The sequence below is a fragment of the Bos taurus genome, chromosome 10, assembly GCF_002263795.3.
Source record: "Bos taurus isolate L1 Dominette 01449 registration number 42190680 breed Hereford chromosome 10, ARS-UCD2.0, whole genome shotgun sequence".
Lineage (NCBI taxonomy): Eukaryota > Metazoa > Chordata > Mammalia > Artiodactyla > Bovidae > Bos > Bos taurus.
Window position 1 is genome coordinate 48,011,044 of NC_037337.1, and position 13,250 is coordinate 48,024,293.

Here is a 13,250-nt window from a genome sequence, read left to right on the forward strand (position 1 = left end):
TGATTTACTCAGTGCAAGACCTCATGAAACTTTTTAAATTCTTCTGAGTAGAAACCAATACAATATTGTAAAGTAATTAACCTCCAATTAAAATAAATTAAAAAAAAAAAAAAGAAATGTCCTTCTCTGTAAAACGGATATTGTCTGTATCAGTTAAGATTGTGTTCATATACATCTGAATACTTGACAATGGCTGAAACAGGTAAAGGATGTATTTGTCTCATAAACAGGAACTTTGAGTTTAGGCTGTCCAGAGCTAGCATGGAGGATTGGTGATGTTATTGGGGAGCTAAGATCATTTGGGAAAGACTAGATATCTCTTCAAGAACATTAGAGATACCAGGGGAACATTTCATGAAAAGATAGACACAATAAAGGACAGAAATGGTATGGACCTAACAAAAGCAGAAGATATTAAGAAGAGGTGGCAAGAATACAGAGAACTACACAAAAAAGGTCAAGAAGCAACAGTTAGAACCAGACATGAAACAACAGACTGGTTCCAAATTGGGAAAGGAGTACGTCAAGGCTGTATATTGTCACCCTGTTTATTTAACTTCTATACAGAATATATCATGCTGGGCTGGATGAAGCCCATACAGAAATGCTGGGCTGGATGAAGCACAAGTTGGAATCAAGATTGCTGGGAGAAATATCAGTAACCTCAGATAGACAGATGACACCACCCTTATGGCAGAAAGTGAAGAAGAACTAAAGAGCCTCTTGAATAAAGTGAAAGAGGAGAGTGAAAAAGTTGGCTTAAAACTCAACATTCAAAAAAACAAAGATCATGGCATCCGGTCTCATCACTTCATGGTAAATAGATGGGGAAACAATGGAAACAGGGACAGATTTTATTTTTTTTGGCTCCAAAATCACTGCAGATGGTGACTGCAGCCATGAAATTAATAGACGCTTACCCCTTGGAAGGAAAGTTATGACCAACCTAGACAGCATATTAAAAAGCAGAGACATTACTTTGCCAACAAAGGTCTATCTAGCCAAAGCTGTAGTTTTTCCAGTGGTCATGTATGGATGTGTGAATTGGACCATAAAGAAAGGTGAGTGCCAAAGAATTGGCACTTTCAGACTGTGGTGTTGGAAAAGACTCTTGAAAGTCCCTTGTGCTACAGGAGATCAAATCCTGAATCACTCCTAAGGAAATCAATCCTGAATATTAATTGAAAGACCTGATGCTGAAGCTGAAGCTCCAATACTTTGGCCACCTGATGCAAAGAACTGACTCACTGGAAAGACCCTGATGCTGGGAAAGATTGAAGGCAGGAGGAGAAGGGGATGACTGAGAATGAGATGGTTGGATGGCATCAGGAACTCAGTGGATATAAGTTTGAGCAAACTCTGGGAGATGATGAAGGACAGGGAAGCCTGGCATGCTGTAATCCATGGGGTCATAAAGAGTCAGACACCACCGAGTGACTGAACAGTAACAACAAAGGTTATTTTACTGTCCTTCATGATGTCTGCCATTTCTCAGGTACCTTGTGTCCTAGCAGGGAGAGGGAAGGGGCAGAGACACCACCTGCTGACTTCCCCACATCTTCATTGGCCACAGTGAGTTGCTTAGCTGTCCTTAGCTGAAAAGGGGCCTGGGAAGGCAACTTTTTATTCTCTAGCCTCTATAGCACAGAAATTAAAGCAATAAGGGTTTGAATTGTGTGTTGAAGGAGACAGACTACAGCATCTAACCCCAGGTACACTACGAGTAACTAGCCCAAATTGTCTGTGAGAAGATTTAAGCATACAAGGATAAAATTGGAGCTAAGACTCCAACTTCCCTGGTGGTTCAGTGGCTAAGATGCCATGCTTCCAATGCAAGGGGGCCTGGGTTAAATTCCTGGTCAGGGAACTAAATCCCACTGGCAGCAACTAAGACTCATGCAGCCAAATAAATTAAAATAAATAAATATTTTAAAATTTTTGTTTGAAAATTATAACATTGCAGAAAAAAATCATGTTGCTATTTGCTTCCTAATATTCTGAAGGCCTAATCTGGCCAGAGTTTGTAATCCTCTCAAATTAATGCCAAGACTATTCATGGCACCATAATAAATCCTTAGCTATGGGATTTTGCTGTGCTAAATTATGCACTGCAGTGAAAAGTGGGTTTATAAACTCTATTGGCTGCCTCAAGTCAATTTCATCTGTTGAACTAATAAGCTTGGAGGCAGATCTCCTACATAGAAATGTTGAACCCCACAGGAAGTATTTCTCACTAGTGATAACTTAATAGCAGGATTCCTAGGAAAACACTTCTCAGATCCCCTGGGAGGTCAAGAAGTCCTCAGATCAGGACATTGGATTAAAATATGATAGTAATACGTATGTAACCACAAGAGGCTCAGTGTCAGTATACAGGCCTTTCTTAACCATCCAATCTAAGGTACCCCTTCACCCTAGCTAGTCATGCTCTTTACCATTAGCACATTTAATTTTCTTAAACACTACTAAAATGATTTGTTTATTGTCTGTCTCTTCCCCTGGCTTTAGAAACTTAATTCCCTATGAGCAAGGACATTTTATGTCTTATTTACATCTACAAATGTAGCATCTTGAACATGATAGATGTTCTAAATGAACCTCTTTGGTACCTTTTTATCCACTTATATATTTTTATTACTTTAATGTCATAGGGATCACATAGTACCCACTTCTTGCTCTGTCTCTCAAATATCTTTGACTAAAAGAGTAATTTTTACCTAGGTCCTGGGGATGGATTTAGGGAGAATTGTTGAAGTCTGGGTAAAAGAAAATTAGATTCTAAAGAAACAATATTCTAGGCATGTTTCAGTCATATCAAAGCTAATATTTTAGATGTAGAATGCATTGTCTTAGCAAGGCTAAGTGACCAAAATGTTGATTTGATTTTAAATTTGCACTTAATGCTATTTAAATCGACATATTTCCCATTGTTGTACAGGTTTTTGTTTTTGTTTTAATATGTTCAGATATTAAACCAAAAAGAGACAGGATTGTGCTGTGTCATTCACGGGAAAGATATGGGTACCTAAAGCTCAACTGGAAACATGAGAACTCTTAAAGCAGTTTTCTGCAACCAACGAACTGTTGCCACACACACCCAGCTTCATTATTACTGGGAAAGTTTTTTTTTTTTTTTTAATCTAAAATATTTTGGCACCTTTTATGCTCAGATAGCTATATTTAGTTATTTTTTGTGATGTGACTCTTCCTGTCATCTGGTATTAGCACACATCAAGGTCATTGTGTTCTGGCATTGGATTGGTTGAAATGGTCCAATAGGAAGAAGACAGACCCACTGCCAGAACACTCGAGGGATCCACTAGAGCACAGCAAAATAGAAACCAAATTTGCCCCTAGAAAGACTGATGTCCTCACAAAAATGAGCTCTAAATAAGATTCCTTAAATGCAAAAAAATTCACATTAGATCAGTCTTAAAATAATTTATGCACAAGTATTTTTCCTTTCTTGGAAACACTGGTCCAAGAGCAAAATGAAGACAGAACTGTGTGAATAGCTCTTTTACTAATTGTATAATATGGGGCAATCGACAATTTGCCTCTCTGGTCCTCTTCTATGATACACAGATTTGTACAAAATGATTCTCAGCATTCTTCTCAGCTCTAACATTACATGGTTTTATGATTAATGATTCTATTTAAGTCATTTAAAATCTTTTTGATTAGGCTATTATATTATTTAATGAACTGTGACTTAACATTAATGGAGATTCTGTTTGGGTATTCCCAAACTGTTATTTCATGGAAAACTTAGGTCCCTGATTTGCACCGATTTACCTTCTTAATAAAATTACACTTCTGTCCCCAAATTGTTACTTGTATATAATCTAGTGTCAATCATGGTTATAGTGTTTTCTGGAATAAATTGTATGATTTGAGCCATCAGTGCAATCTGTTTGTATTTTAAAAAAAATAAAAACATGATGGTATTGTAAATACCCAGGTTGTTCTCAATTTCCATTTATTAATATTTTCCTTTTAAAGTACTGCATATGTGAACTCAGTCACTGTACCAATTCTAAATTCTAATGATTAAATTCTAAATGATTAAGAAGGTTTTATATATATTATACCTGAGTCTCCTTCATTGCAGGTGAATTCTTCACTGTCTGAGCCACCAAGGAAGCCATATATATATATATATATATATATATTTTTTTTTTAAAGCATTGGTTTGAAGACCAAGGAAACAGTGACTGTGAGTAGATAAAAGAACGTGTTAAAGATATGAACTACCATGATGTCATCAATCATTTAGTCAATCAATCACTTTGAACTTCCATATGTGACTGATTTTGACAGTCAATGAATTCACACTCTTCACATTTGTTCAGTGAATTTCATTATAAATATCTATCATAATAACCCATCTTCAGTTTATGCCTGGGCTATTATTAAAACTGAAACTCTTTTCTAAATAGCATTTTTCATGAGCACCAATGGATAAAACTGTCAGCAGCTTAGTAAAAGCAGAAACCATTTCCAAACCCAGACTGATAATGTAGTCATATTTAACAGTACACCACATGTTTAAATATTTTCAGCCCTCATTTAGGATACATTTTCCTCCTATATGCATAAGAAAGGAAGTAATATGGCTGGCTGGCAATGAATTTGAGAGATGAAGGAAAATCATCCTTTAAAAGATAGTAAACCTATTATTGGGCTTCCCTGGTGGCTCAGTGGTAAAGAATCTGCCCATAATGCCAGAGATGTGGGTTCTGTCCCTGGGTTGGGGAGGTCCCTTGGAGAAAGAAGTGGCAATCCACTCCAATATTCTTGCCTGGAAAATTTCATGGACAGAGGAGATTGGTGGGCTACAGTCCATGGGGTTCCAAGAGTCAGACACAACTTAGTGACTTAAAAAAAAAAAGTGAAGTTCTCTCAGTCATGTCCAACTCCTTGTGACCCCATGGCCTACACTATCCATGGAATTCACCAGGCCAAACTACTGGAGTGGGTAACCATTTCCTTCTCTAAGGGATCCTCCCAACTCAGGGATGGAGCCCAGGTCTCCCACATTGCAGGTGGATTCTTTTATCAGCTGAGCCACCAGGGAAGCCCAACTGACTAAACCACCACACAAACCTATTATTACCATCAGAAGCCAGAGGAGGAAGAATACCATTATAGGTACTCTTGACTCTGCCCTAGCACATTAGCTCACCTGGTGCCAATAAGACTGGTACCCCTTTTATCTATGACTCCGAGGTCCTTAGTTTCCACCTCAGTCAATTGTAGACCCAGCTCATCTCAATGCCTGATGTCAGCAGCTTGAGATGATAAATCACTCATTTTAATGTATTTGCTTTTCTACTGGAGGGTGAGAAATGTGAGGAGACCTCAGCCTCAGAGTCAACAATTTCAGATATAAGTTGCAGTTTCACAACGCTAGTAAGATAAGCTTTTCAGACATTGTAGTATTACTTACACAGCTTTATGAGGAAAATACTGATCACTTAGGTGCAAATCCTTCTTGTCTTTATTCTGTACCTCCATACTCTCATCTGTAAAATGGGGATATAGTCATACCAGTTTTTAAGGTTGTTTTAAGAATTAAATAAGTTGATTTTTGTAAAACTATTACAATTATTATTTAAGCTCAGAATATTAAAATGGTTTCAATTCTTCCTACGTTTTTCCAAGATGTAGCCAAGAGTACGAGATTGGAGTTCCTACTAACAGTTCACTGTTGACCTTTAACAAGTCAGTTTCTCTCTCTCCATCTCATTTTCTCGATCAAGGTCTGAAACAATGCTTCAAAAGTAGTTCATGTTCTAAGATGGTTTCAATGCATGTTGTGGAATGAACAAACTTCAAAATGAGGATATTGGAGCAAACAGACCATCAGGAAACCCTCTAACTTTAATACTTCTTATGATTCATTATCTCTCAATAAGACCCTGGGTAACACAGGAAATGCCATTGGTTATCCACATTGGGAAACACCACTGCAAAACTCCATACTGTTTACTGAAAAATAATGTTGACAGTATATACACAAAATATCCACAAAGACAAGTGTGTGTGTGTTAGTCACAGTTGTGTCTGACTCTGCAACCCCTTGGACTGTAGCCTGCAGGCTCTTTGGTCTGTGGAATTCCCCAGGCAAGGATACTGGGGGGTGCCATTGCCTTCTTCAGGCAATGAAGAACTAGTAAGATAAGCTAAGTAAGTAAGATCAGGGGATCTTCCTGATCCATTGCAGGCAGATTCTTTACAGTCTGAGCTACCAGGGAAGCCCCCTCATAGCCAAAGCTATGGTTTTTCCAATAGTCATGTATGGATGTGAGAGTTGGATCATAAAGGCTGAGCGCCAAAAAGTTGAGGCTTTTGAATGGTGGTGCTGGAGAAGACTCTTAAGAGTCCCTTGGACAGCAAGGAGATCAAACCAGTCAATCTCGAAGGAAATCAACCCTGAATATTCATTTAAAGCACCAATGCTGAAGCTGAAACTCTAATACTTTGGCCACTTGATGCAAAGAGCCGACTCAGTGGGAAAGACCCTGGTGTTGTGAAAGATTGAGGGCAGAATGAGAAGGGGCTGACAGAGGATGAAGATGGCTGAATGGCATCATTAACTCAATGGACATGAGTTTGAGCAAACTCCGGAAGATAATGAAGGACAGGGAAGCCTGGAGTGCTACAGTCCGTGAGGTCTCAAAGACTGCGACACTATTTAGCGACTGAATAACGCAAAATATAGCATCCTTTATCATGGTAATTAATCCAACATCATCTCTGCCAATACTGGACCTGAGTAAACAAAGACCTGAGGAGAAGAATGAAAACACATTTATTTTGTACAAAGCGGCTGTCAATGTCCGAGAGGCCCCGCGGCAGAGCGCGCCCTCAGAGGAGCAGGAGAGGGCCCAGCAGCAGTTCGCCCTGGCCCAGCAGGCGGCCCCGCTGCAGCCCGCGGCCCGGGTTCTCCGCCTTGACGCGCACGGCCAGGCGGCGCACCTCGTCCTCCGAGAGCCCGTCCAAGCACAAGTCCTGCTCCAAGACTGCCCTGCGGCTCCGCCGGACCACGGCGCCCCGCGGCTTCAGGATGAAGCTGACTCTGCAGCCTACGGGGGCGCGGGGCTCGGCTGCTCCTCCAGCCGGGCCCTCGGCACGGAGCAACCGGACACGGAGGCGCCCGCTGGCTCTACTGTACTCAGCGGCCAGGCGCAGGGCGCCACCGGCACGGCCCAGAGTTACGGTGCCCTCGGCCTCCAAGCGCTCGGGAAGCGGGCTGGGAGTTGGCGAGGGGGACGCGCCCGGGGCCCGCGCCGAGGATCCGGAGCCGGAGGGGCCCTCGTCCTCGTCCTCGTCGTCTCCGTCCCCGCTGGAAACAGAGCAGGCGCGGGCCAGGTCTCGGTTCCTCTGGGCCCGCAGCACGCGGCGCAGCAGCTCCTCGGAAGCGCGCAGGAAGCGGCGGCAGCGGGGCCCGGGGCCGAGCGCGTCCAGGAGGGAGCCACTGCGGGCCTTGGGGGGCGCAATGGGCGCTCTCGCCCGGGGCGGGAGGGAGTCGTTTCCGCCGCCGCCCCCGTAGGTGTGGGCCCGGGGACGGGGCGCGGGCGGGAGCGCGGCTGCGCCCGTGCCCCCGAGGAAGAGCGACTCCCTGCGGCGGGTGTGCGGGCTTTCGAGCAGCGCGCAGAAGCCGTAGGCAGTGCGCGCCCGGGGCAGGTGCTGCAGCGAGAGTGCGGCCTGCGAGCGCGGGTCCCAGTCCGTGTGGCCAGCGCCGTCGTCAGTCCCTGCTTGTTCGTCCCAGGAGTCTCGGACTGCAGTCAGAGTCGGGCAGGGCACGAGTCGCGGGGGGATGCAGAACTCGGGGATGCGGTCCGGGGTGAGCACGTTTGGGCACCCGGCGGGCGTGAGGGCCGTGGCTCGGCGGGCTCCATCCTGGTAAAGCCGGTTTCTGCCCCGCAGGAGGCGCTCGGGTCCCAAGAGGAGCCGCTCCAGGCACCACATTAGGCAGCAGGTGCCGGTTCCTGAGGAAGCTCTGCTGGAGCTGGTCATCCTGCAACGCACAAGCACACACGGATCTCAGAGTGAGCTCTGCAGGGCACAGGAGCTCCGGTCTCCGGTCTCTTCTACTTACGGGGTGCCTCCTCCTGCCTCCCTTGGAACCAGGCAAACTGCCCCTCACGCTGCTATTGCAGATGTTTCAGTGTTTCTCTGATGTCTTTGGGTTTGTGCCTTAATCTAGACCTGCCCTCGCTGTTCTAAGGCAGAGCTTTTCAACATGTTTGCCTCGCGTTGTCCTTGGTGCCAAGAGGCACTATGCTTGTGCAATGGTTTCCTGAATCCTTGGATTATTGCATTCTAATCCTCAGAGAGATTTAAAATATTTATTATCCTTTCTAGGATATTTGGCTTGTTCCCCGCTTTTAAGCTCAAAGAGCCTCAGACAAGTCCCTGGGAGAGTTAAGCAAGGCTATGGCCTCTTCTAATATACCCGGGGTCCAGCGTCATATAGGTCTCCGCATCGTTGTGCCTGGGGCACCAAACTGTAGAAGTGCACGGCCTCTGGGGAGATCAAAGTTCCTGCTGCAGGGTTCAGTAAAGTTTAAAGGCAGTCGTCCTGAACCTTTATACCTGAGGCCTGGGAAGCCCGCCAATGGGCGGGCCGAATTGGCACTGCTAGGTAACCTGACGCCAAGCCTTCCAACTTTGGCTCTGCCACGTGGCTGGATCCGCAGTGCAAATTCTAGACATTCACTTCTAAATGGGGGGTGCTTTTGTTTACTTATGTGCAAAAGAGGGCTCAGCCTTTACTATATGGCAAAGTCATTGTGAGGATCAATCGGCATACTGAATTGAATCGCAGAAGCTCTCTATACCCACCGTGAAGAGGATACAAACCTCGAGTTTGTTTCATTCTTAGTTAATATCCCCCCCACCCTCCAAATCCAGCCTTTACTCTGCCCAGGTTTCAAAGTTCCCTACCTGCCTTCTGGCTTTCTGCTCTGATTTTAAATCATTTTTCTTTGTTGATTACAAACCACTGTGTGTACAGGGAACCTTATAGGTTGCTGGAAATATTCTGCATCTTGATCTGAGTGGGGTTACTGGGTTGTATTCATATGTAAAAAGATAATCTAGCATGCATTTAAGATTAGATATAAGATTATGTATCTTATACCTCAGTTTAAAAAATAACAACCCACTTCTTAAACCTTGTGTGCTGATTTTTAAATTGGGAAATTATATTCCTGCACACATCTGGGCTGTTGGACCCATCCTTTGGAGGCACCCTAACCACATCTGGCCTTTCTAGACTGTGCTCACCTGAGAGATCTTTTCCTTCCTTTGAAAACTGACCTAAATTTACTTTCTAAGTGACCTTCTTCCAGCTAGCTTAGGTTGAAAGAGATCTGAGGCATTTTGTTTGGGTTATGTTATTTCTGGGCTTCCTTGGTGGCTCAGTGGTAAAGAATCTGCCTGCGAAGCAGGAGATGCATGTACCATCCTTAGGTCAGAAAGGTTTCCCGGAGAAGGAAATGGCAACCCACTCCAGTATTCTTGCCTGGAAATCCCATGGACAGAGAAGTCTGATGAGCTACAGTTCATGGGGTCTCAAAAGAGTCAGACAACTAAACTGAGTTAGTTGTCTAAGACAACTAAGAAAATCAGACAACTCACAAAAGAGTCAGACAAAGCAAAAGAGTCAGACTTAACAACTAAACAGCAACATGCTATTTATGCTTAAGATTGAGTTCAGTCTTTCAGTCATGTCTGACTCTTTGTGACCCCATGGACTGCAGCATGCCAGGCTTCCCTGTCCATCACCAGCTCCCAGAGCTTACTCAAACTCATGTCCATCGAGTCGGTCATGCCATTCAACCATCTCATCCTCTGTCATCCCCTTCTCCTCCCGCCTTCAATCTTTCCCAGCATCAGGGTCTTTTCAAATGAGTTGGTTCTTCACATCAGGTGGCCAAAGTATTGGAGTTTCAGCTTCAGCATAAGTCCTTCCAATGAATATTCAGGACTGATTTCCTTCAGGATTGACTGGTTGGATCTCCTTGCAGTCCAAGGGACTCTCAAGAGTCTTCTCCAACACCACAGTTCAAAAGCATCAATTCTTCAGTGCTCAGTTTTCTTTATAGTCCAACTCTCACATCCATACATGACTACTGGAAAAACCAGAGCTTTGACTAGATGGACCTTTGTTGGTAAAGTAATGTCTCTGCTTTTTAATATGCTCTCTAGGTTGGTCATAACTTTTCTTCCAAAGAGCAAGCATCTTTCAATTTCATGGCTACAGTCACCATCTGCAGTGATTTTGGAGCCCCCCAAATAAAGTCTGTCACTCTTTCCACTGTTTCCCCATCTATTTGCCATGAAGTGATGGGACCAGATGCCATGATCTTAGTTTTATGAATGTTGAATTTTAAGCCAACTTTTTCACACTCTTCTTTCACTTTCATCAAGAGGCTGTTTAGTTCTTCACTTTCTACTCTGAGTGGTGTCATCTGCGTATCTGAGGTTATTGATATTTCTCCCAGCAATCTTGATTCCAGCTTCTGCTTCATCCAGTCCAGCATTTCTCATGATGAACTCTGCATATAAGTTAAATAAGCAGGGTGACAGTATACTCCCTTGATGTACTCCTTTCCCGATTTGCAACCAGTCTGCTGTTCCATGTCCAGTTCTAACTGTTGCTTCCTGACCTGCATACAGATATCTCAGGAGACAGGTCAGGTGGTCTGATATTTCCATTTCTTTAAGAATTTTCCACAGTTTGTTGCGATCCACAAAGTCAAAGGCTTTGGCATAGTCAAAATGCAGAAATAGATGTTTTCCCGGAACTCTCTTGCTTTTTTGATGATACACTGGATGTTGGCAATTTGATTTCTGGTTCCTCTGCCTTTTCTAAATCCAGCTTGAATATCTGGAAGTTCTCAGTTCACATACTATTGAAGCCTGGCTTGGAGAATTTTGAGCATTACTTTGCTAGTGTGTGAGATGAGTGTAATTGTGCAGTAGTTTGAGCATTCTTTGGCCTTGCCTTTCTTTGAGATTGGAATGAAAACTGACCTTTTTCAGTCCTGTGGCCACTGCTGAATTTTCCAAATTTGCTGGCATATTGAATGTAGCATTTTCACAGCATCATCTTTTAGGATTTGAAATAGCTCAACTGGAATTCCATCACCTCCACTAGCTTTGTTCGTAGTGATGCTTCCTAAGGCCCACTTGACTTCACATTCCAGGATGTCTGGCTCTAGGTGAGTGATCACACATCGTGATTATCTGGGTTATGAACATCTTTTTTGTATAGTCCTTCTGTGTATTCTTGCCACCTCTTCTTAATGTCTTCTGCTTCTATTAAGTCCATACCATTTCTGTCATTTAGTATGCCCATCTTTGCAAGAAATTTTCCCTTGGTATCTCTAATTTTCTTGAAGAGATCTCTTCAAGAGAGATCTTTCCCATTCTATTATTTTCTTTTATTTCTTTGCACTGATCACGGAGGAAGGCTTTCTTATGTCTCCTTGCTATTCTTTGGAACTCTGCATTCAAATGGGTATATCTTTCTTTTTCTCCTGCCTTTCACTTCTCTTCTTTTCATAGCTATTTGTAAGCCCTCCTCAGACAACCATTTTGCCTTTTTTTGTTTCTTTTTCTTGCAGATGGTCTTGATCACTGCCTCCTGTACAATATCACAATCTCCATCCATAGTTCTTCAGGCACTCTATCAGATCTAGTCCCTTGAATCTATTTCTCATTTCCATTGTATAATTATAAGGGATTTGATTTAGGTCATACCTGAATGGTCTAGTGGTTTTCCCTAGTTTCTTTTATTTTAAGTCTGAATTTGGCAATAAGGAGTTCATGATCTGAGCCACAGTCAGCTCCTGGTCTTGTTTTTCCTGACTTAGATCTTCTCCATCTTCAGCTGCAAGGAATATAATCAGTCTGATTTCCATATTGAGCATCTGGTGATGACCATGGGTAGAGTCATCTCTTGTGTTGTTGGGAGAGGGTGTTTGCTATGACCAGTGCATTCTGTTGGCAAAACTCTGCCGGTGCCAGCCAGCAAAGCCGATCAGGTCCCGAGAACGTGCACGGCGGGGCTAAGAAAGAAACTAAAGCAAGAGACTACAAAGATGGGGTCGAGAGGTTCAGACACGTCTCCACGAAGGGACGCAGTCTGACACCAACTTTATTCAGCATCTTATATTTATACAAAAAAGCGTGAGAAAGACAAGACAGTTGACATTTTTTCTTGGTTGGCCTATACATCTTACAAACAGTCACAAGAAATCTTGAGAGCATGGGAATGGCTCCCTGTTATTATTTCTTACACCAGATAACATTTCTCTGTGCGTGAGAAGTTTGCACAGAACTTCAGGTGCCTGCAGTAAATAAGCGCCTAATCTCTGGGGTGGCGGGACAGAGAGCTATGTTTGCAAGCAAACCCTCAAGGACTGAGGCAGCTCCCAGAGCTGTGTCCTTTGGACAAAGGACCCTGTTCTCACGGGCAGCTCCCTGCAAAACTCTATTAGCCTTTGCCCTACTTCATGCTGTACTCCAAGGCCAAATTTGCCTGTTACTCCAGGTGTTTCTTGACTTCCTACTTTTGTATTCCAGTCCCCTATAATGAAAAGGACATCTTTTGGGGGTGTTAGTTCTAGAAGGTCTTGTAGGTCTTCATAGAACCATTCAACTTCAACTTCTTCAGCATTACTGGTTGGGGCATAGACTTGGATTATCGTGCTATTGAATGGTTTGCCTTGGAAACAAACAGAGATCATCCTGTCATTTTTGAGATTGCATCCAAGCTTTGCATTTCAGACTCTTTTGTTGATTATAATGGCTACTCCATTTCTTCTAAGGGATTCTTGCCCACAGTAGTAGATATACTGGTCATCTGAGTTAAATTCACCCTTTCCAGTCCATTTTAGTTTGCTGATTCCTAAAATGTTGATGTTCACTCTTGCCATCTCCTGTTTGACCACTTCCAATTTGCCTTGATTCATGGACCTAACATTCCAGGTTCCTATGCAATATTGCTCTTTACAGCATTGGACCTTGCTTCTATCACCAGTCACATCCACAGCTAGGTGTTGTTTTTGCTTTGGCTCCTTCTCTTCATACTTTCTAGAGTTATTTCTCCACTGATCTCCAGTAGCATATTGGGGAGTTCATCTTTCAGTGTCCTTTCTTTTTGCCTTTTCATACTGTTCATGGGGTTCTCAAGGCAAGAATACTGAAGTGGCTTGCCATTCCCTTCTCCAGTG

The 13,250-nt window shown here is 43.3% G+C and overlaps 1 protein-coding gene across 1 annotated transcript; it reads right to left on the reverse strand.

Moving 5' to 3' along the window:
• Window positions 1-6,795: 6,795 nt before the first annotated feature.
• On the reverse strand, window positions 6,796-8,567 carry LOC529823 (C2 calcium-dependent domain-containing protein 4A). Its single transcript, XM_024998004.2, has one exon. The coding sequence runs from the start codon at window positions 8,020-8,022 to the stop codon at window positions 6,871-6,873; it is 1,152 nt and encodes a 383-aa protein (XP_024853772.2). The 5' UTR covers window positions 8,023-8,567; the 3' UTR covers window positions 6,796-6,870.
• Between the last annotated feature and the right edge of the window lie 4,683 nt (window positions 8,568-13,250).